The sequence below is a fragment of the Balearica regulorum genome, chromosome 2 (assembly GCF_011004875.1).
Source record: "Balearica regulorum gibbericeps isolate bBalReg1 chromosome 2, bBalReg1.pri, whole genome shotgun sequence".
In the NCBI taxonomy this organism is placed as follows: Eukaryota; Metazoa; Chordata; class Aves; order Gruiformes; family Gruidae; genus Balearica; species Balearica regulorum.
This window is the reverse complement of record NC_046185.1, coordinates 112,247,639-112,270,271: the sequence shown is the minus strand read 5'-3', so window position 1 is coordinate 112,270,271 and position 22,633 is coordinate 112,247,639. Positions and strand designations below refer to the sequence as shown.

General features: G+C 37.9%; 1 protein-coding gene across 7 annotated transcripts in view; it reads left to right on the top strand.

The window, feature by feature from the left end:
* Nucleotides 1-22,633, top strand: part of SUGCT (succinyl-CoA:glutarate-CoA transferase) — a 349,338-nt gene that overhangs the window by 37,721 nt on the left and 288,984 nt on the right. For 5 of the 7 annotated variants that reach the window (XR_012834023.1, XM_075745340.1, XM_075745343.1 and 2 more), the window contains 2 exons: nucleotides 5,040-5,131; nucleotides 14,915-15,058. Coding sequence is in view for 6 of the 7 variants with exons in the window: in XM_075745340.1 (XP_075601455.1) it covers nucleotides 5,040-5,131; nucleotides 14,915-15,058 (236 nt within the window). In the remaining variant the exon portion in view is untranslated. The remainder of the gene's footprint in view (nucleotides 1-5,039; nucleotides 5,132-14,914; nucleotides 15,059-22,633) is intronic. The other 2 variants (XM_075745342.1, XM_075745341.1) reach the window with 1 other exon arrangement.

Here is a 22,633-nt window from a genome sequence, read left to right as displayed (position 1 = left end):
TGGCAGATGTTATTGCTAGGCCACTCTCCATCATCTTTGAAAGGTCACGGAGAACAGGAGAGGTGCCTGAGGACTGGAGGACAGCCAAGCCAATGTCACTCCAGTCTTCAAAAAGGGCAAGAAGGAGGACCCAGGCAACTGCAGCCCAGTCAGCCTCACCTCCATCCCTGGAAATGTGACTGAACAGCTCGTTCTGGGGGTCATCTCTAAGCATGTAGAGGAAGAGAAGATTACCAGGAGTGGTCAACATGGATTCACCAGGGTGAAATCATGCCTGACCAGTATGTGAGGAGAGCAGTGGATGTTGTCTACCTTGACTTCAGCAAGGCTTTTGATACTGTCTCTCATAACATCCTCATAAGTGAGCTTAGGAAGTGTGGGTTGGATGAATGGACAGTGAGGTAGATTGACAAGTGGCTGAATGGCAGGGCTCAGAGGGTTGTGGTAAGTGGTGCAGGGTCCAGCTGGAGACCTGTATCTAGTGGTGAGCCCCAGGGGTCAGTGCTTGGTCTGGTCCTATTCAACGTATTCATCAGTGACCTGTATGAGGGGACAGAGTGTATCCTCAGCAAGTTTGATGATGATATTAAGCTGGGAGAAGGGGCAGACACACCAGAAGTCAGTGCTACCATTCAGCAAGACCTGGGCAGGCTAGAGAGCTGGGCAGAGAGGAACCATATGAAATTGAATAAGGGCAAGCGTAGGGTCCTGCACCTAGGGAGGAATAAGCCCAAGCACCAGTACAGGTTAGGGGTTGGCCTGCTGGGAAGCAGCACTGCAGAAGAAGGACCTGGGAGTCCTGGTGGACAAGATGTTCTCCGTGAGCCAGCGGTGTGCCCTCATGGCCAAGGCGGCCAATGGTATCCTGGGGCGCATTAAGAAGAGCATGTCCAGCAGGTTGAGGGAGGCTATCCTCCCCCTCTGCTCTGCCCTGGTGAGGCCGCATCTGGAGTACTGTGTCCAGTTCTGGGCGCCCCAGTTCCAAGAAAGACAGGGAACTACTGGAGAGAGTCCAGCGGAGGGCTACAAGGATGATTAGGGGTCTGGAGCATCTCTCTTAAGAGAGGAAAGGCTGAGAGAGGTGGGTCTGTTTAGCCTGGAGAAGAGAAGACAAGACTGTGAGGGGATCTCATCAATGCTTACAAATATCTAAAGGGCGGGTGTCTAGAGGAAGGGGCCAGACTCTTTTCAGTGATGCCCAGTGACAGGACGAGGGGTGATGGGCCCAAGCTGGAACACAGGAAGTCCCATCTGAACATGAGAAAAAACTTCTTTACTCTGAGGGTGAGCACTGGAACGGGCTGCCCAGAGAGTTTGTGAAGTTGTCTTCTCTGGAGATATTCAAAACCTGCCTGGACACGATCCTGTGCAACCTGCTCTAGGTGATCCTGCTTTAGAAGAGGGAGCGGATTAGATGATCTCCAGAGGTCCCTTCCAAGCCCTACCATGCTGTGAATCTGTATGTGAGGATGTGGCAGGTATCAGAATAAATTGTGCCTTCCTAGTACAAGGTGTAGAATAGGGATTTGGGGAGTTGAATAGGGATTTAAGGGGGGGTTGCAACTTTTGTTCTTTCCAGATTGTGTGTCACACAAACCTAAACCTTTACATGAGATTAGGCTTCTGTGCTGCTCCCTTTCCAACTGACATGGTTTAGAAAACTCAGTTTTATTCAATTAAGTTTTAAATTCTTTTGTCTCTCCTCTGAAATACATTCCCCCCCCCACCAAAATAATATATTCACTGTACTTGAGGGACTAAAATAAATTCTTTACTGGTATAAAGAAGTTATTGAAATATTGACTGTAGCCTGAAGAGGTAAACTCCACTAGAGGGCAGTTTCATCTTCAGAGACCATTACTGTAAAGTCTGTCTTTCTGTATTCAACAGGGATTATCTATTTAGCCTAAAGTATTTTCCATTGTATCTAAACTTGATGAGCCACCTACTACGTTATACTAAACAGGAACCTATATTTAGGGTTAAGCGTGTGTAATAGAGTGCAAAAGCAGAGATTTGCTGAATTCAAGTGTGAGAGAGCGCAGGGCATTTGGACAAACATAAACTTTGTGTGGCATTTTTATATCTTTAAGAAGTTGTTTTATATAGTTATATATGTATAGACATGTATATGTATATATATATCAGTTATGATGTGCGCCAGACTGAAAATTTTCTGAATGTAATTTTGTGCTCTCTTTCAAACTTTTTGTACTTATGTTCATAGTTATTTCTAAAACATCTGCACTAGGTTGCTCCATTGACCTGTGTAGTTTACTAGAATAATAATGTTCAGCATTTGATTTTTTTTGTCTGAATAATGAGATCTTTCATTTTTAGAAATAACTACTTGTCATTTAACTCTTACAGTGAGATAGCTACCTCTTCTTCCAGGCATTTTATGTTCATAGTTCCTGGCGCAAACCATTTCCAATAACAAAAGATTTTGTCCCTATACTAGCTTTGTCAATTCAGAATTCCGATCAAAAGCGGAATTTTTTTTTCTTTTTAATCTATTGTGACCTGTAAAAGCTAATTAAACAATCCTTAGAACCTCTGATTTTAGCCGGAAAGCCATTAAATAACTTTTATTTTGAAACAAGGCTGTTATAATGTGTGAAAAGGACTTCAAAAGTGTATTTCTAAAATACCACTAGAAAAATGCATGACTTGTGTCCCGTCACCTTCCCTGAATACAGTGTTTGAGGGATGGGTGTTTGTCCTTAGAAGAGCATTGCAAAGCATTTTATAGCTGTTCTGTCTACATACTAAATGCTTAATTTTCAGATGTTTTCTGTTTATGAAGACATTTGTGTGAGAGACGTGTTGAGATGTCTTTTCTTTGTTAATAATTGAGGCCAGTACATAATTTCTCACTTACTTCAATATGCTTTTCACTATTCAATTAAAGTTGTTTTGAATATTTTTTTTATTGAGCAAGATTTTTGTTTTTGAAGTGGCCCCACACATTTAAATGGTTTTAATGCTACAGTTCATTCTGATGAGATAATGGTATATGCCTAGTTAGAGCCCTTCAGAGCATTTTTGGGTGGATCTACTGTATTTTATTTGCTAGTCCTGCTATGTTTGAAAATGAAAACACTTATTTTCTGCAAACTTAAGTGTGTAAATATGAAAGGAAATGTCACCAGTTGCTTATTAGGGTCTCATAGTCAGCTGTTGTCAGAGACATGATTTTGAATAAAACTGGGTAAACTGGTAGGTTTTTTCTTCTCTCTTGTGAGTAGTGAAGTCAATAAGATACAGATTTGACCATAAGTAAAGTGTTGAGTCCTTTCTTCCAAAATGTTTGTTTTGAGGCTACATTGACGAAGTCAATGTGCTGACTGTGGTATCTTGATATTCCCTGTGACACTGAGTGTAGAAGTTGAGTTCCTCCTCAGCTTTGCACAATGTGGATCTGATGTCTCCAGGTAATTAAGATAGTTTGTGGTATAATGGGGAAACTGGTATGGCTGGTGGATATTGTTTTGCTTGGTATGAATTGCTAAATATTCATTGGAGTAACAAAGTTCTTTAACTCCCATTTGAAGTGATCATTATTCCCTTGCACTGTACATTAGACATCATTTATGAATTTTGTACGTAACAGCATTGGTCCAAATGGAGGAACTAAAGATGATTACCCCAATGAGTAATGATTTTTAATTGTGTGCTGTAGTCAACAAAGCCAATGTTTAGACTGTTATGTCTACCAAACAGACTATCTGTATATAAAGAAAATTATTCTGGGAGAATAATTAAAAGGAATTTAGGAGACTTGGGAAGTTTTATCTTGCAGTAGATGTTGATTATATTTTTTTTAATACTGTTCTCACAGCTAAGAGTAGTACAGAAACATTGCCTTACAAGTGCCAGCCAAACTAGGAATCTTGTCTGTGACAAATATTTCCTAACTGTTTGCTCCTGTAATTAGGGGATTTCTCCTAGAGATATCTGGAAAGGGTAAAGAAAGCATGAGAATAGCTTTTAAATTTGCTACCTTCGAGGAGGAGGAGAAGAGACTCTTAAATCTGATTCTCAATGGCTCTGACAGTTTGTAATAGTTCTAATAATAGCAATCAAACATGTTACTCATTCCCTGTTGACTTCTCCCCTCTGTGTTGGTGGTCACTCATTCCATAAAAGAAAAGCAGACTTGGCTCTTTGACCATTTAAGGTCATTATATTGTACAGGCCCAGTACACGAACTGCATCCAATTTCAGCCCTAAATTATTAGGTTATGCTGTGATTGACAGGCAGTAGTCCCTGGCAGGAGCATAGGATTGATATCTGGATTTGGAACCTCTTCAGTTGATTTTGTGGTTGTTAGAACATAATGAGTTAAAGCAGAGAAGAGCAAGGATGCTGAGCAAAACTGTATTTATGTAGTTCCATAAAAGTTTTTTGTATTTTGCATTTCATTGTTGCTAACTCTTGGCAAATGGATTGTGTGTACTTGCTAAAGGGCCAGACTTGCCCTCTGTTGTAAACAATGCTTTATTTTGAAGGTAGCTCTGTTTAGATGTGGAATAAAGTAAGAGAAGTAAGGGGAGAACAATTCATGTGTCTAAATCGTAGTGTCATGATTTTAGTATCACTTGTGGTATTCAAGATATCTTTATGGCAGAGTGGAAATATAACATAGGCATCATGGACCCTGTTGAACAGTAGTTGGAGACCTGTAGAGATACCATAGAGCCTCTGAAATGACATCTGAATCCCACCCCAGCTGACCCAGCAAATGAAAAAAGGAATTCTATCCAAAGCGAATGACACATAGCAGGGACAGGAGTCTGTCTAGAATTAAGATCAAACACATCATCAACCCACACAGGATAAATCCAACCATTTACTCTTAAAAATGTGCAAGAATAAATAGAATACAATAGCATTCATTGGTTGTACAATCTGGAGAACTTGTGAACAAAACCTGATGAGAAATACTAGTTGGTTCCTTTTTGTACTAAAATAGTTATATGTGTTTATGTTGTACTTGTCCTTGATTGAATTACTAATTGTTCTCTTTCTGTTTTAGGTTATGGTCAGACTGGTCCTATGGTTCAGAGAGGTGGATATGACTCTGTTGCAGCTGCTGTTTCTGGTCTCATGCATATCACAGGGCATGAGGTATGGTGCTCAACTTATAAATTTAATAGAATCTTTGTGCCATGTGCTAAAACTTGATGCTTCATGTAGCAAGTTGATTTATGCTAATACATCTGTTATGCATGCCCTCCAGAGGCCAACAAGAGGTCTTATCTTTGGGAATCTAAGAAAATTCTAGTGCTTATATCCTTCAGGTATCTCACTCGAGGCTCACAAAGCCAATGCTTGAGTTACAGAAAATGGAAGAAAAATAGTATCCTAAATCTCCAGTGAATAAATTGACAATTTATGCTAACCTGTTAATGGCCACGTGCAGTCACTTCAAGAGCTGTAATAGACACGTTGTTGATACCTGGATGATGAAACCATATATATGTGTGGGAAGTCTCATCCATGCTTGATAGTGATATTCCCTCTTTATAAGAGGGAATTGTGAAGCCATCCAGATAATTCTGACAATTCAGAACCTGACAATTCAATCATCCTGCCTGGAAATAAGCAGAGAGATGCCATTAGTGGTTCTGAAAAGCTTTATGTGCTGCTATTCCCACTGATACCCAAGATTTTGGGTAGTTGCAATAGTGCAGGAGGCTTTACAGAGGTAGCTGAGTATCTGGATTCCAGGGCTACATAGACTGTGTGTCTTCACCTCAGAAAAATGCTGGTCAAATAGATGTTTACTTAAGCTGTCTTGAATCACCTACAGATGCAGAATTTGGTCTCCAAATGACACTTCTCAAGCGAGATAGTGTTACAAGTCTGTTCTATGCATCATAAACACTAGATAGTCTTCTGTGGTGGTGCTCCTGGTACTCTGGAAGCAGTAGTGCAGATCTTTAGAGAATGACACTTGCGTGCCCTAGATAAACAATGAGTTCATCAGGTTTCTGTACTTAGTGTCAGATATTCATGTTTGAGTAGGTTGTTGAAAGCTAACCATGCGTGATCTGGACATAACTCTACTGTAGGATTGATATTCTGCCAATAGACTTGTTTTCTGCTGAGAACAATGGCAAACATCAGAACTCTGTGCTTGTGGCAATTATTGTTACCAGAGTCCTTCCTATAAAAAAATAAATACAAAATGCCAAGCATTGTTGGAGGAAGCCAAAATATCTCGTGCCTAGTGTCCTAAGACTGTCTTGCCCATTGCTGCCATGTTAATGATACATACTCATACGATGTCCCATCTCAGAACACAAGAAGACATGAAGTTGACTGCTGTCCTTACAGGTACTTCTCTTCAAATGCACATATATACTAAGCAATGACTGATCACAGTAACTGTGGTGTAAGTAATTTTTACATTCTGACCCTGGTGTCTGTAGAGTGAAGCTTAGTACTTCCAATACAATGCCAGAAACTTCATGCATACCTCAAAATATACCAAACAAAATTAAATGGGGGTATAAAGTGTTAGAAAGGGCAAAATGTTATTAGTAACAGATGAATAAAGGAAATGATGTTGAAAAATTGAAAAAGACAGGACTCTTGTATAGATTTTCAGTGATATGTGAACGACAGAAAATACAAGTGTTATACTGAATAATTGCATGTAAGTTGTATTACGAGAGCAATAGTCCTCAGTGGCCATTATGAAGATGGATTTTATTAAAAGATTGTGTTAAGATCTACACTGAAAATCCAGATGTTTGCATCACCTCACAAGGACTTGAGGCAATATAATCATAGGAATCATTTAATCATTGTTAGTAACAGTTCTGTCTATTCACTGGGGGCTTTTAACAATTCATTCAGACTTAGTCATTCTCTTCCATGAGTAAAATAAACATGCTAAAACTTGCTTCTTATTTTTTCTTTGTTTGAAGTTGGTCATATATTATTTCATCAGTTTCTCAAAACCATTTTATGATGTATAGAGGGACAGTTTTGTTTCAAAGACTTAAATGGTCAATGACTCCAAAGAAACAAATGCGTCTTTCGTTGTTCTGAAAATTTACTGAAGTAAATTTAAAATCATATTGTATGCTTGTTTGAAAGTTACTTTAAAATGGTAGTGTATTATTTATAGTAAAATCTCCCATGTTCTACATTTACGTTCATGTCACTGGGTTGTATTTAAAATTCCACAAAATAGCTCTGAGAAAAGTAGAAAAACAGTTAACATGTAGAAAAGTGGTCAAAGTAAAAAAGAATCTTACTTTTGCATGCTGTTTTTTCTTTATTAAACCTTATTTGTTGACCAGATAACATGGAATTCATATACAAGTAATGTGATCATTTGAGGCATAACCTAGTAAACTAGAGTATGATTTTTTTTTTTTTTTTTGCTTAAATAAAATTTAAAATGCCAGTCTTATGAACTGGAAAAAAAAAGTTACAACAAATGATGTTGGGTTTGTATTGCATTGTGGTGACTATAGATAATCAGTAGTATGACATCAGTATAACAGCGCTCTGTGGAAGCTTCCCTTCAGTAAACAAGCAATTGAATGTGCTTGCAGGATGGTATTAGAGGTTATCAGATGATGCAGTAGATAAATTATAATGAATTCAAGCAACAGAACATCTACAGGCATCACTGAGGTGCTTAATTTTAAGATATGTTAATACATTTTTTTTACAGCTGCTCACAAAGCATTTTAATAATTTTAGTATCCTATTATGTCCTATATCTGACATTTTAAAAATGGATAGAACTAATAGCAATATATATTCCATTTTAGCTTAGAGAAATTTCATATTATGAATTTTAGTTTCTTTCAAACAGCTGGCTACTGATTTAATATCTCAGAAAGCAGTTTACTGTTGCAGATCACATAACTTTCGAGGCCATGCTTCTAGTCAGTAAAGTCTTAATTTTAAGCCGTGAAATCAATATATTACCAGCACAGCACTTTGAACAAAACTTGAACCTTCATTATCTGTCACATATGTAACGTTAATTTTCTTCAGTACTTTATATTTCATGTAACACTAATTTTTGGTGCAGCACAGAGATAACAGTGGAAGAGATGGAAGTTTGACTAAAATGTGTGTATTTTATCCAAGTTAACTTTTTATTAGGGAAATAAAGATAGTGTAATACAAATGTGGAATGCACCGATACACAATAATATCACATTTAGCACACAGTATAAAGCTCTTGAAAAGGAGGCAAGATCATATGCTTTATACATCTGATTTTTAAGATCAGAGAGAACATTCCTGCATAAAGAAATTCTGAATGGCTTGCTTTTTTTTTTTTTTGCTAGGAAATAGTTGTTACTGAAATGACTTAATACTGATTCTGGGGGTTATCAATAAGCATGTGGAGGAGAAGAATGTTATTGGGAGTGGTCAGCATGGATTCACCAAGGGGAAATCATGCCTGACCACTCTGATAGCCTTCTATGATGGCATGACCAGCTGGGTGGATTAAGGGAGAGCAGTGGATGTTGTCTACCTTGACTTCAGCAAGGCTTTTGATACTGTCTCTCATAACATCCTCATAAGTGAGCTTAGGAAGTGTGGGTTGGATGAATGGACAGTGAGGTAGATTGACAAGTGGCTGAATGGCAGGGCTCAGAGGGTTGTGGTAAGTGGTGCAGGGTCCAGCTGGAGACCTGTATCTAGTGGTGAGCCCCAGGGGTCAGTGCTTGGTCTGGTCCTATTCAACGTATTCATCAGTGACCTGTATGAGGGGACAGAGTGTATCCTCAGCAAGTTTGATGATGATACTAAGCTGGGAGAAGGGGCAGACACACCAGAAGTCAGTGCTACCATTCAGCAAGACCTGGGCAGGCTAGAGAGCTGGGCAGAGAGGAACCATATGAAATTGAATAAGGGCAAGCGTAGGGTCCTGCACCTAGGGAGGAATAAGCCCAAGCACCAGTACAGGTTAGGGGTTGGCCTGCTGGGAAGCAGCACTGCAGAAGAAGGACCTGGGAGTCCTGGTGGACAAGACGTTCTCCGTGAGCCAGCGGTGTGCCCTCATGGCCAAGGCGGCCAATGGTATCCTGGGGCGCATTAAGAAGAGCATGTCCAGCAGGTTGAGGGAGGCTATCCTCCCCCTCTGCTCTGCCCTGGTGAGGCCGCATCTGGAGTACTGTGTCCAGTTCTGGGCGCCCCAGTTCCAAGAAAGACAGGGAACTACTGGAGAGAGTCCAGTGGAGGGCTTGTGTTGGGTTTGCGTGGCAAGGTTTTGGTAGCAGGGGGGGCTACAGGGGTGGCTTCTGTGAGAAGCTGCTAGAAGCTTCCCCTGTGTCTGATAGAGCCAATGCCAGCTGGCTCCAAGACGGACCCGCCACTGGCCAAGGCCAAGCCAATCAGCGCCTCTGTGATAACATATTTAAGACAGACAAAAACAGTTAGAGATTTTTGCAGCCGGAGAGAGGAGTGAGAAGATGTAAGAAACTCTGCAGACACCAAGGTCAGTGCAGAAGGAGGGGCAGGAGGTGCTCCAGGCGCTGGAGCAAGATTCCCCTGCAGCCTGTGGTGAAGACCATGGTGAAGCAGGCTGTCCCCCTGCAGCCCATGGAGGAAGGATGAGGGGGTGTAGCAATTCCACCTGCAACCTGTGGAGGACCCCACGCTGGAGCAAGTGGAGGCACCTGAAGGAGGCTGTGACTCCGTGGCAAGCCCGTGCTGGAGCAAGATCCTGGCAGGACCTGTGGATCCCTGGAGAGAGGAGCCCACGCTAGAGCAGGTTTGCTGGCAGGACTTATGACCCCGTGGGGGACCCACGCTGGAGCAGTTTGCTCCTGAAGGTCTGCACCCCATGGAAGAGACCCACGCTGGAGCAGTTCATGAAGGACTGTAGCCCGTGGGAAGGACTCACGTTGGAGAAGGTCGTGAAGGACTGTCTCCCGTGAGAGGGACCCCACGCTGGAGCAGGGGAATGATGAGAGGAGTCCTCCCCCTGAGGATGAAGAAGTGGCAGAAACACCGCGTGATGAACTGACCGTAACCCCCATTCCCCGTCCCCCTGTGCCGCTGGGGGGGGCAGAGGTTGAAGCCGGGAGTGAAGTTGAGCCCGGGAAGATGGGAGGGGTGGGGGGAGGTGTTTTTAAGATTTGGTTTTATTTCTCATTCCTCTACTCTGTTTTGCCTAGTAATAAATAAGATGAATTCCCTGTCTAAGTTCAGTCTGTTTTGCTCGTGATGATAATTAGAGAATGATCTCTCCCTGTCCTTATCTCGACCCACAAGCTTTTTGTTGTACCTTTTCTCCCCTGTCTGGTGAATGAGGGGAGTGATAGAGTGGCTCTGGTGGGCACCTGGCCTTCAGCCAGGGTCAACCCACCGCAGGGCTACAAGGATGATTAGGGGTCTGGAGCATCTCTTAAGAGAGAAAAGGCTGAGAGAGGTGGGTCTGTTTAGCCTGGAGAAGAGAAGACAAGACTGTGAGGGGATCTCATCAATGCTTACAAATATCTAAAGGGTGGGTGTCTAGAGGAAGGGGCCAGACTCTTTTCAGTGATGCCCAGTGACAGGACAAGGGGTGATGGGCCCAAGCTGGAACACAGGAAGTCCCATCTGAACATGAGAAAAAAACTTCTTTACTCTGAGGGTGAGCACTGGAACGGGCTGCCCAGAGAGTTTGTGAAGTTGTCTTCTCTGGAGATATTCAAAACCTGCCTGGACACGATCCTGTGCAACCTGCTCTAGGTGATCCTGCTTTAGGAGAGGGAGCGGATTAGATGATCTCCAGAGGTCCCTTCCAAGCCCTACCATGCTGTGAATCTGATTACTTGGAAATGCTTCTGAATAAAGTTTTGAACCTTGAAATCAAACTGTAACTTCTGCAATATTGCAAAGTTACAAGCACAAACAACTGCATTTGTGCTACTGTTGTTTTTGGTTGTACAAAATCAGCTACATTCAGTGTACAGTAGAATGCTGTCTTCAAACCATGTTTGCATGTGCAGAAACCTGTATGGAATTCAAGCTCTTGCATGTGTACTTGATTACCTCTGTTAGAAATGTATGACACCTGTGAAGTTTGAAATTCTGGTGTGTTTATGAAAATTTACAAGTAATAGTGGAGAGTCTATTTTGTGTAAATCTGTACCGCAAACCCAATTTGAATGAAAGTAGATGCTTCAGGACGTATTCAGTTTTTCTTTACATAAATTAAAATGTGCTAAAAGGACAGAGTTTGCACTGACGATACATTTATTGTCCTGGACAACATAATTTATAGATATTTCCTGGTTAAACACCACATTCAAGTTTCATATTTGATGAACAGAAAGCTTTTACTTAATATATTCAGATACATCATTTCCAGATGAATATTCCTTTGATGAAAATTTCTATCACTCATTAAGGCAATAACTTGAAATTAATTAAATAAACAATTTGGATATAAATCTCCTTCCAAGTGGATTATAACACACAATTTTCGATATTCAGGGTATCTTTATGGTGGTGCATTCTTTCTTGCTGAAGAAACAGTTTTGTTTTACTGAACATGAGACAGCAAGACATGATGGGGATCTACAATACCAGAGGGGCCATTCTTCAGCTTAAAACCAAACAAACTGCAACAAAAGAGTACACATGGTGTACAGCTCAGAGCTGTTGAAAAAATATAGCCATTGCTGGTTCATATTAGCTTCAGCAGCTATTTCCCATCTGTAAAGACTACTGGACTTAGAATACTTTTATTAAGTATGTAATTGCAGAACAATTTCCATTTTTAATGGATGATTTTTTTATTACTGAGGTAAATTTGGGAAGAGAAAATATGTACAAAAGGAAAAAAAACAACTTGGGGAAGGAACCTTCCAAAACATCTTGTGGCTATCTCTGGACCAGAATGTGTTGACAAATTGTAAGGAATTTTGCAAACAGCAAAAATTGGGAATAAAAGTGTAAACTGATGGTAAGATTGAGCAATAACAAAGTGCAGTGATGGAAGAAAAAGTCTGCTTTGCTGGAGTGAATCTTCATCTTTTCGAATGAGTGAAGGGCATGTCCTGGTGCTGCCCTAAGTAGGGTTTAACCCAGCCCTTGTGCCTGGATGGCAGCTTAAAGTACTTTCTCTCTGACGAGGGCTCTGTTTTGTCCTTCTACCAGAAGAGTAACATCACTTTTGGCTGGCAGGGGTGGTGGTGGTGGTTGTGACTTTAAAATAATTTGAGTAAAAGCTACTGCATACATCTTTACTTTGCTCAGGGAACTAGTATAATGTTAGCTACACAAGTACTGCTGCACTGTCAGAAGCTCTGTCTAAAGGAAGGTATTTCTCTGTGTGTGGAGGGAAGCTTTATCCTTCACATAAAGCAGCTTTATATCCCTTGTTTTACAGGATAGAGATGCAAACCTGTTCTTACACAGTAACTGTGCTTGCAGCTATGTATCCTGTCACAGAAGGTCTGGTTTGTGGCACAGGTGGACATCAGTAGCTGATTAAAGGGTGAAAAATGGCAGCTACTCATGGGTCTTGGTAGAAAGACCAAGGAAGAGTAGAAATTATGGGCTGCTGCAGAATTGTAGGTTGTGGAGTGTTAGCATGAAATAAAGCTAATGTGTTAAAAATAACAGCAGTATAGTGCTAGTAGTTCGACTTCTCAAATGTAGGAGTGTTCTGTAAGGGGAAATTGTGAAAGTATTTTTAGAAATGAAGGTGAACTTTTTACTGAGGCAAAGGAAGTGTTTGCTTTAAAACATTAGGTAGTTTAGTACTTGATGAGGAAAGTGCTAGAATCAAGGCTTGAGAAGGCAAATTCATATCTATTCATATATCTAAATTCATAAATCTATTAAAATAGTCTGGACTTTTGTATCTTCAAAGTGTAGTTTTCTCCATGAAGGGTGAAATTAATGATACTGGCAAGTGATAAGTGTTTTCAAACTAAGAATCTTGCTGCATATCTGTTTGCAAAATCTTAAGTCTTTTTTGATTTCTGCTTATCCCAATGTCTTGGCTGTAATGGAGAAAGAACAATTTAACAAACTGAGAACTTGCAGCAGATAATATGGGGGAAATGTTATTTTTTTTCATTTGTATTTCCTAGTGGTAGGTCTGAGAAGCAAAAACCTTCTCATGTGCTCATTAGTTTTCTCAGTAGGCCTACACGTATAAAAATAAAGAACTTCCCTTCCTGTTTTCCCTCAGACTTGGGTACAAGGAAGGTGGTAAATGGATGGAACCTTTGAGTTGTCTGTTCCATTGGGAAGCTGAAGTAGCTTAGAGTGTGAAGAAGGAAGAAATAAGAGATTCTTCAAGAAAGAAGTACTCCCTAAAGCAGGAGTCCTTAAGTCCTTACAGATGTATAGTTTACACATCATCATTAATATTTAGGCTATAGTTAGTCACAGACTAATCCTTACTGCCATTTGAATGACAGTAACTGAGATTTTTTTTTTTTTAATTCTGTTGTATTTGATACAGGTTTTACAATTTTGTTAGTCACATTCATGATATGAATAAAATTGTAGCCTTTTCCATGTTACATAGAAAATATTGTACTACAGTCTTTTATCCTGGAATTGACCTATTAATGCAATTGATATTATTTTTCTTAAAATAATTTTTAACTTATATATGACTTGATATCAGCCTTACATAAATCCTGTTGGAGTGCGAAAGAAAAAAAAACATGGTGAAGATAAGTTTTAAATTTTTTACGTGAAGCCAAGACACTTTTTAAAAATAATTATCAGTAAACATAACTCTCTCTCAATCTTAAAGTATGATTACACTTAGCAGTTTAGACATGACTAATTAAAGTAATTCTGTAAATTTGATTTTATTGAATTTATACTAAATTCGTTTAAAGGCATTTAGGGGAACTTTGACAAATAGTTATTATTTATCAGTTATGCTGATTTTAAGTTGGCTTATGTTAGGCTTACTTAGGTGGTGAAACTCTGAAACAGTCCCATTAGCTTTGCGCTGCTATTTGTGGTCTGTACTTAAAGGCAAACAATGGCTATCAGAATCTGAGCATCCGACCTCAAACTTTTTGGAGTAGGAAATGGGAGAACATCTCAGAAGAAGAACTTTTAAGCTTCTGTGGTAAAAGCCTACCTTGACTGACATTGGAAGTTCATTTTACCATTGATTGCAGAGGGGCCGTATTTCGTGCCAAAGGTTAGGGGAGTTCTGAAACACATGATGTAAAGTGAAGATTCTTCCCATCATGGCAGAAGAAAGGATGACATACTGAAAAAGGATATCTGAACCAAAGACTTTTCAGTGATTATTGGTCAGTAGGTCAAGAATTTGCTTGTATTTACATGCGTAATGTGTACATGTGTGAACAAAACAAAGTTGTCTTTGTTTTCCCACTGGAAGCCTAGAATGTACGTACTGGAAAATACAAAACAGATTTGGCTGGGGGAGGGCCAGGAGACGAGAGAGGAAAAGAGAGTGAGAAGAGGAAATCAATATGGTTCTGCCTTTCAAACAGACATACACCAGGGTCAGTGTACTGTGGAAATCCTTTATAACTCTGGCTTCTAGGTATAATGAAATTCAGTTTTCACTGATGCTCTTGTCTCTAACAATATCTTTTTCCTTTTTGTATTGGTGAGTTGAAGCATTATGTTACTAGGGCAAAAAGTAGCATAATAAATCATTCACAATTTGCAGTCCGCAGCATTGCGAAGTTACAGAATCGTGTAGATACTGCAAGAATATCTGATTTTCAGTGGTAGTTTTTTTACTTCAGTTCACTCAAAGATACTCTTATTTCTTGCAGTTTGCAGTGCAGCAACATGTAAACACTTTTTCAGATGAGTCTTGTGTAGAATGTACTATAACAAACAGTAATGTTTTGCCTCTCGTTTTCTTTTTTCTTTTATTTTTCTTTTTTTTGTCTTGTTTTGGGGTGCATTCTTCTTTTCCTTTAGGATGGTGAGCCAGTTAGACCAGGAGTAGCCATGACAGATCTTGCTACTGGGTTGTATACATATGGAGCGATTATGGCTGGTTTACTTCAGAGGTACAAGACGGGGAAAGGACTGCACATTGACTGTAATCTCTTGTCATCTCAGGTAGGAGGTTTAAAAAAATTGCTTTTAGTTGTGTAGGTGTTTGAACCTAAGAATACCAATTTGACATAAATTAATGCAAATTAGTTAGCACAACTAATGATGACAATAACAATAACAGTAATAGAATTAGTGACAGTTTCCTTATTCTGCCACTCTGGTAGTGACCATTTTATATGGCATGGCTATAGTTACTACTGCATTACATTTGTTTTTCACTTTTTACAAAGGACTTCCATGTTCTTTGAAAAAAATGAGTTAAGGTTTACAATATTCCTGAGATTGTAAGTAACAGTTGTAGTAAATAATTTGAGGTAGACAAGCATAAATGGTGAAACCACTGTTGGAAGGGAGGCCTTGGCACTGGGTAATACCACTATCAGAGTGACTGCATAACTTGTGCAAAATCACCCAGAGTAATTAAGTATCACCTGAGTGTCAAAGTAATCTAATCCAGGAGGTCTGTGTTTTGGCTCTGGGAATCAAAGAATAAAGTAAGCTTGAAGATGCAGCATTTTCTCTAGGCATATTAAAGAGAAATCTTATCAGAATTGTAAAGACAAAGATGTTTTGATCATGATAGGTATACCATATACCACAGATAATGAAAACTTTAAATTGTCTTTAAACATTTAAGCACCATTAGTGCAATGATTTATACTTTAGAAAAAGAAACTGATTTTGGTATGAGCGCACATGATCGGATGATACATTGTCCTGCTGAGGTAGATATCAGTCCTCCGTTATTTTTTTCTTTATTTAATTGTATTTTTCTTCACATTATACCTGTCAGTACAGTTGAGAGATGATAGAGTGCCCATTGTACAAAAAGTTGGCCCCGGTGCAAGCAGCAGGTTGGACAAGATGACCTCCAAAGGTTCCTTCCCATCTATATCATTGTATGATATAATGATTGAGACTAATGATTGAGGTTGCTCTTGTTTATTACCTACTGCTCTTGTTTAAATACCTATTGAAATCAGATCTGGAAAGGAGGGGAAGCCATTGCTTAAAATCAACAAAGATTTTTTTCATTTCTTTCAGAAATGTTTGTAAGGACTGAACTCTTCATCATACTTATGTATATTTGTAAATGTTGTGTCTGTATGTGAAAAATGTAATAAGCAGTTTAGAAAAATATTTTAAGTGTATGTTAAACTCATTAAATATATACGAGAGGTTTTTTTGTTTAAGGTATCTTATAATGTATTATATTACGGCAGCTTCTCCTTCATTTTTTCCATTTCTAATTTTATTAAAAGGACTTCCAGTAATTCATACTAATTTCCAGAGTCATTCTGTTATTTTTTGATTCCTCGTTGCACTGTTTTTTGGCTTTTTTTAATAGACTCTTCTTGATTATTATGATATTTTGTCAAATGCTGAAATTAAGAAGAGTTAAAATTAACTCTCTTATTTCACCTTACTTTATCACCTCATTTGTCTTTAGAATCTTTTTCCTTGGTTAGGATAGCTTTGGCTATGCACAAAAGTGTTCTCACATTGCAAATTTTCCATCTGAAGTTCCACATCATCATCCTTTAGGCTAGTCACTGGCACACACAAGAAAGGGAATGAAGACTCAGAGAAATGTTAGTGAACAAAGCATGATATATAGTGTTTGACTTCTATATATATGTGCTTAGCTGAAGAAGTAGTAAATGGTGAAGGGACAGTTTAGTGAGTTTTTTTAAACATTAACTCATTCCATGCTTGTTATCAAATTATAATTATCTAAAAGTTATTAAGAAGTAATTCCATACATGCACATTCTTATTGCAAAGTAAATGTTTTTATTTACTTCAGTGTTGGAAAAATAAAATTGAAATAAATTAGTGGTTTGGAATAGAGAATGGGTACAAGCTGTTATTCAGAAAATAGCTATTTTGTTTTAGATAACCCTATTACTTCAGTCCAAATTAACTTTAGGGTGTTGGCCCAAGACTTTAATGAGAACATTTATTAAATTGGAAAAAATATTTATGGATGAGGTGCTGGGATACCAAAAATAAATCCATGTGATCAATCCCATTAAAAAATGTGTTAAAATTAATGAAGAAAAATGTAACTGACAGCTGTGTCTCTCTGAGAACGTCTAGTTTTCCTGGTTCATTTTCTTTGTTTTTGCAAAACTGGTGGTTACTTGTAAGTCTTTAAGGGTGAGTGTACTAAGAAAGAGTAGCACAGGTCTAAAAATTAACGTAAAAAAAAAGAAATTGCTGTTGCAGTACTACTGGTGGTAATGTTTTTTTAAAGGTAAGTTAGACAATTACTGTGATATGATCAGGTTCTTGAAAGATCAGTGCTTTCAAAGGCATTATGGTTTTACATACCAAGTTGAGATATCTAATGTTAGCTCTTCCTCATGTGATGAATGTTTAAAAAGAATGGCCTTTTGAAGTCTCTCACGGATGCTGCCAAAACAATAAGGAACCTAAAGTTGTACACTTTTAGTTTGTTAGGTTCTTGTTGCAGTTGATTAATGGCGCGATCTAGAGGTCAAACAAATGCATCATGATAACTTTTCCTTCAGCGTTAGTTTCACTGGACTGTAGTAATTTTTAATGAGAAAAAGGAATCTTTTTTGTGTGTAAAACAAAATTGCTGCTGAACCATCCTCCTATTAATAGTGTTACAACAGCAGGGACCTTTTGGCTTTTGTCAGTATTTCATACACTGAGCTAATATAACAGCATGCTTGCATCTTTTGTCCATCCCTTCATCTGAACTGAGAAGTGTGAAGCTGGCCTATACACGTCTTCATTGGGCAGTGTTGATGACTTTGACTATGTCAGAAAGGAAAAAAAACCAAACAACCAAAACCAACCCAGGGGTTAAAGCACTTAAATAATCAGAAATCCCTGAAAACCGCTTGGTTTATTTTACAGCAAAAAAACTAGCATGTACATGTCCATCTATGTCTGTGCTATCACTTTTCTGCATGCCTTATAGAAATGCAAGAGAATTTATTTCTTTGGGGGATGAGAAAATGCTTTTGATATTACTTTCTTGCACAGATATGCTAATGACAAAGAGCATTGAACTGAATTCAACTACCAATGAAAATGATCTGAAGGTTTTTTAAGAAATATCCCACTCACTGGCAAGTTTGTTTAGTATTTAACTGCTCTGTTTAGAACCAAATGATAAGTGAAATCCTGTTCTCTAAATAAATGTTATTTTTAGCATATCTTAAAAAGACATCTTTCTTTCAAATTCTGTATGTGAAACATTTTTGCCCTATAGCGGCTTAGTACTACCAAAGAGGATTTCTTTCCCCACAACAGAACAGAATTCTAGGATAGGGTGACTGCTAGGATGTGGTTTTGCAGTGAGCACTAACTTTCTATATCTTTCGTCTATAAACTTTTAACCCATGTCATACAATTCCTTTGAAATTTTTGACTTTTAGATGATTTACAGTTGTCAGCTCCAGACCTTTCAGCGTCAGCATCTAAATAGTGTCCTTTAGATGATGCTAGTAAATAAGAAGGAAGTGGGTTTTGGATTTGGTTCCAATTATGCAATTGTGCCTTTTCTTCTGTTGTGGCTTAAAAAAAAAATCTCTTGGAAGTTTTAATATCCTTCCTGTATTTAATTACAACCAGGCTCCAACAAATACTGTAATAAGTTGGTTTCTCTTGGATTGAAAATCTGCAAGAAGTATTTTACATTTAACATTTCTGCAATTTTGAAGTGTATTTTTTCCCCAGATTCCACAGACAGGATAATGTGGTTAATATTGTTTGTATTATATGATTGTTCATCAGACACTTCTCTGCTTCTGATTACTATGTTTTAGTTTGTATTTGCCATAGCAAACTCTTAATCTTCTCAAAATTTTGAAGTGGCCCTAGAAAAACCGAGCAAATTGGTATAAATTATTTTCTATATTCCATCTTTGTGCTTTAGTTTGGCAGTTAGTTTACTGAGATAACAGTGAGGTTTAGAAGCTATTAGGTTTTTTTTTCCGGACCACTTTTTCCCAAGATTATTGCGTTTATGGCCCGTCTAGTTAAGGTGCTTTTAGTGCTCTCTATTCAGGGCTTTCATGACATGTCTTTTATAAATTATTGAGTATAGGTGAAACTGGTGGCAGTTACATACTGCCTGTAGGATATATATGGCATCACGAGATCCCTGAGCAGTAAGTTGTGTGAGAAATGTCAGTCTTGGAACTCAAATACTGTTCAGGTATCTTGACTGTATCTTGTTGCTTCTCTGCTTGGTAATGGAGAGTTGTGAGTTGACTGAAAACAGAAAGAAAATCTGCTTTTTTAGAGGTCATTGCTGCTGGTGATTTCAGAGACCAGCTAGTTGTCTTGCATGGTTTGAATAAGCAGTTCCTTTTTACAGGCTTATAAAGCATCATATTTGAAAAACATTGTATTCTTAATGTCTGTCATGATAAAAAAAATTGTATATGCATTGTATGGTGATGTTGTCTTTTTCACTGCATAGCTCTGATATGGAAAGATAATAAAATCTGAATTATGTGAACATTTCTTTAAATATATACAGTGCACTAAACACTTCTTGGCTACTATTCCAGATAATTTCCATTGAGGACATCAGTATAACTAAGAACAGAACTTATCCCTCGGGGTTTTAAGTAGCTAGGATTTTATTGAATAGACTAGAAGACCATACTAACATGACAATAAGTCAATTTAATATTGGTCTCTGTGGAATGTGTGTTGTGATTTCGAATGATTAGTTATGCAAAAAGTCAGTGGTAGATCATACTCCAACTGGATCTTGGATTTATTTAGTTGCTTTCTTTACTCTGTAAACAGACTACATACCCAGATGGCAAGGGAATTTCTTCTTTAGCTGCTATCTGACAGTAAATTCTGTGTCTTTTTGTCTTTGCTACTATTGTTCTTGTGCTAACGAAACTAAGTCTGAATGTGTTGCAGCTTCATTTTCCTGTGTTGACCTATCTCTATCATCAATTAGAGAAAGACTAGGAAGGAGATAGAAAAAATATGTCCCTTTAATACATAGAGAAAATAAAAATGGCTATCTGGAATGGGTAGGGCAGAGAGTTTAAAGACAAAGGAAGACATTTCTTTTAATGAGTTTATTATTTAGATGACCTTTGAATAAGGGTGTAATTCTGGAAATGGAATCAAGATGTTTGTTGTAGGTTATTACCAGCAGATCATGTTTTGGGCTCATGCTAAGTGTTAGAAGAAGAAGGATAACCAGGGTAGTTCAAAAGAAATGGGAATGATTTAAGCAATTTAAGTAGCAGAATAAAAACTTTTAGTCTACCCCAAAACCTCACCCCTCTCTCTAAACTCATGGAAACCTTCAGAAGTCATTCTGTAAATTGGTCAAATTTGGATAGGGTCTTTCAATACCTTATGTGCTATTTATTCATGTAAATAGCAAGGTAAAGAGCTGTAACTTGATGGAAGAGGTTTCAATTTCATGTCATAGAAAATTTTAAGTTAGCAAAACAATTGATTTCTGTGTGCTGTTGAACCTCTGGCAATCTAATAAACCTTAACAAGTATGTCATTTTGGGGTACACTGATGGAGCACCAGCTAAGGTTTTAACACTGCTTGTTTTGATCGCCTCACATAGCTCTGATTGGAATTTCTCTGTAGATTATAATTTATAAAAAAGGTGAAGTAAAGGATGATGCTAAACAAATTTGGACTAATGAGTTCTTTTTGGTCTGATGGAGTTCTGCTGCCATGACTCTGTTTTTCTCCATGTTTGTATTATTCAGCACTGTATTGTTTCTGGCTTATCAATTTAATTGCAAACTCTTTACAGTAGTGACGTGATTAGGCCAGAGGTCATAATTCATTAGTTATGTATTATATTATAGTGAAAGCTATAAAAAAAGTGTTGAGACTGTTTTAGGACTTCAAAACCAGGTATCCATTAAACTCTATCTAAAAGTCAGAGTTCAGTTATTTGTAAAACAGCTTTGCCTTCTTTGGAATGAATATTTCTAGTACTAGATTTCTGTGACAAATTATGTGAAGTTATTTTGTAACTTCATTGAAGCTGACTCCGTAATATAACATTTTGATTTTTTTTGGTACTATTTAAATATTTTTGTAGATTTATTAAGGAAAAACTTCTTTCTTCAGAGAATCATTTACAAATCTGTTATCACTATTCAAAATGTGTTATCAGGCAGAAGTGCCATGTTTTGACATCAGACCCGTTAGGAATACTAATCCATGTATTTCTCAAATAAAATGGAACCTTAGACTACGTTTCTCTGACTTGTATGCCCTTTAACAGCTCAGTATATGAACCACATCTGCATTACGGACAGCATTAAAGTGCTCAAAAAAGCATTTGTGGACAACTGAATGGTGGGCGTTCATTAACACTGCAGAGGTACAGAAATACAATCTTATGCATTGTAAAACATCCTATTTCAAGCATTTCATTCAATTGCATGGGTTTGTTTCTTGTGCCATTCCTGTATTGCATTAGCACATGAGTAGTAAATGGGCAGTGTCCAGAGATCTTTCAGTGTTACAGCTAGTGCCAGTGTTGTTCTCCTGAGATAATACTGTTATGACCAGAGGAGATTTGGCTGTGATAATAGCGGTGGAGTATTTGCACATTTCTCACCCAACCAGGTAGACATGGCTCATTTCTGTATGTGCCTCCCTACATATCAAATGAAAAATCTAAAGAAATCTTCCTGCTTGCACTGCTGCAGCACAAGCTGTTGAAATTACTATTGTTTTTGTGGAGGGACAATTCTTTTCAGATAAGATGAAAATGACGATGTCAGGAGCAGACAAACACGCTTAAGATTCTTTTTTCAGTGCGAGTATTAATGCTGATAAATGCAGAGACAAAAAGATGAGTGCTATAAATGGTTAGGTGTATGCATATTTTCATTGTAAATGGCCCTGTTTCTAATCATAAGATCAAAAGTGAAAAGTGCCTCAATACAGCTTCTTTTGGATGTTGGCAGCTTTGCATGGAAATGCATCGTTATTACCAATTAAATAAAACAATAGAATCCTTCACGAAGTCTATGTAGTGTCCAAATTGGAGCCTCTGGATACTACTCTATTACAAATAATAAGAAAAATTGCTATACTTACTCTGATGCCTGTCCTCACAGGTAATTAATTTTTATAGGAGCAAAATCTGTTTTGTCTGGATTTTATTTGTATGTTTTGCTCTATTTATTTAGCTACTGTTTTTAAACCCAAATTGTTCTGTGTTTTGCAAGCATGCTTCCAGTTTTTTGCATGAATAGAAGCCACTCTTAAGAACTTGATCTGTGCTATTTTATAAACAATTGATGAAATACAAGCAGACATCATTACAGAGAATTAAAAACCAGATAAGTTCTAATTCATATTAAATGCATAGCTTTTTGGTGGGAAAGGCTATAATTAAGGAATAATATAAAAACATATGTTATAATATTTAAAAAAACCTGTATAAAATGTAGCAGAAGAAACTTTTCACAAGTTGAATTTTGCCTGGACTTAGTAAAGCTGTATGTAAATGCAGAGTGTAATGCATTTAATATTTCAGTGGATATATATTCCTTCTTCAGAGAAGATGGAGACTGAAGGAAA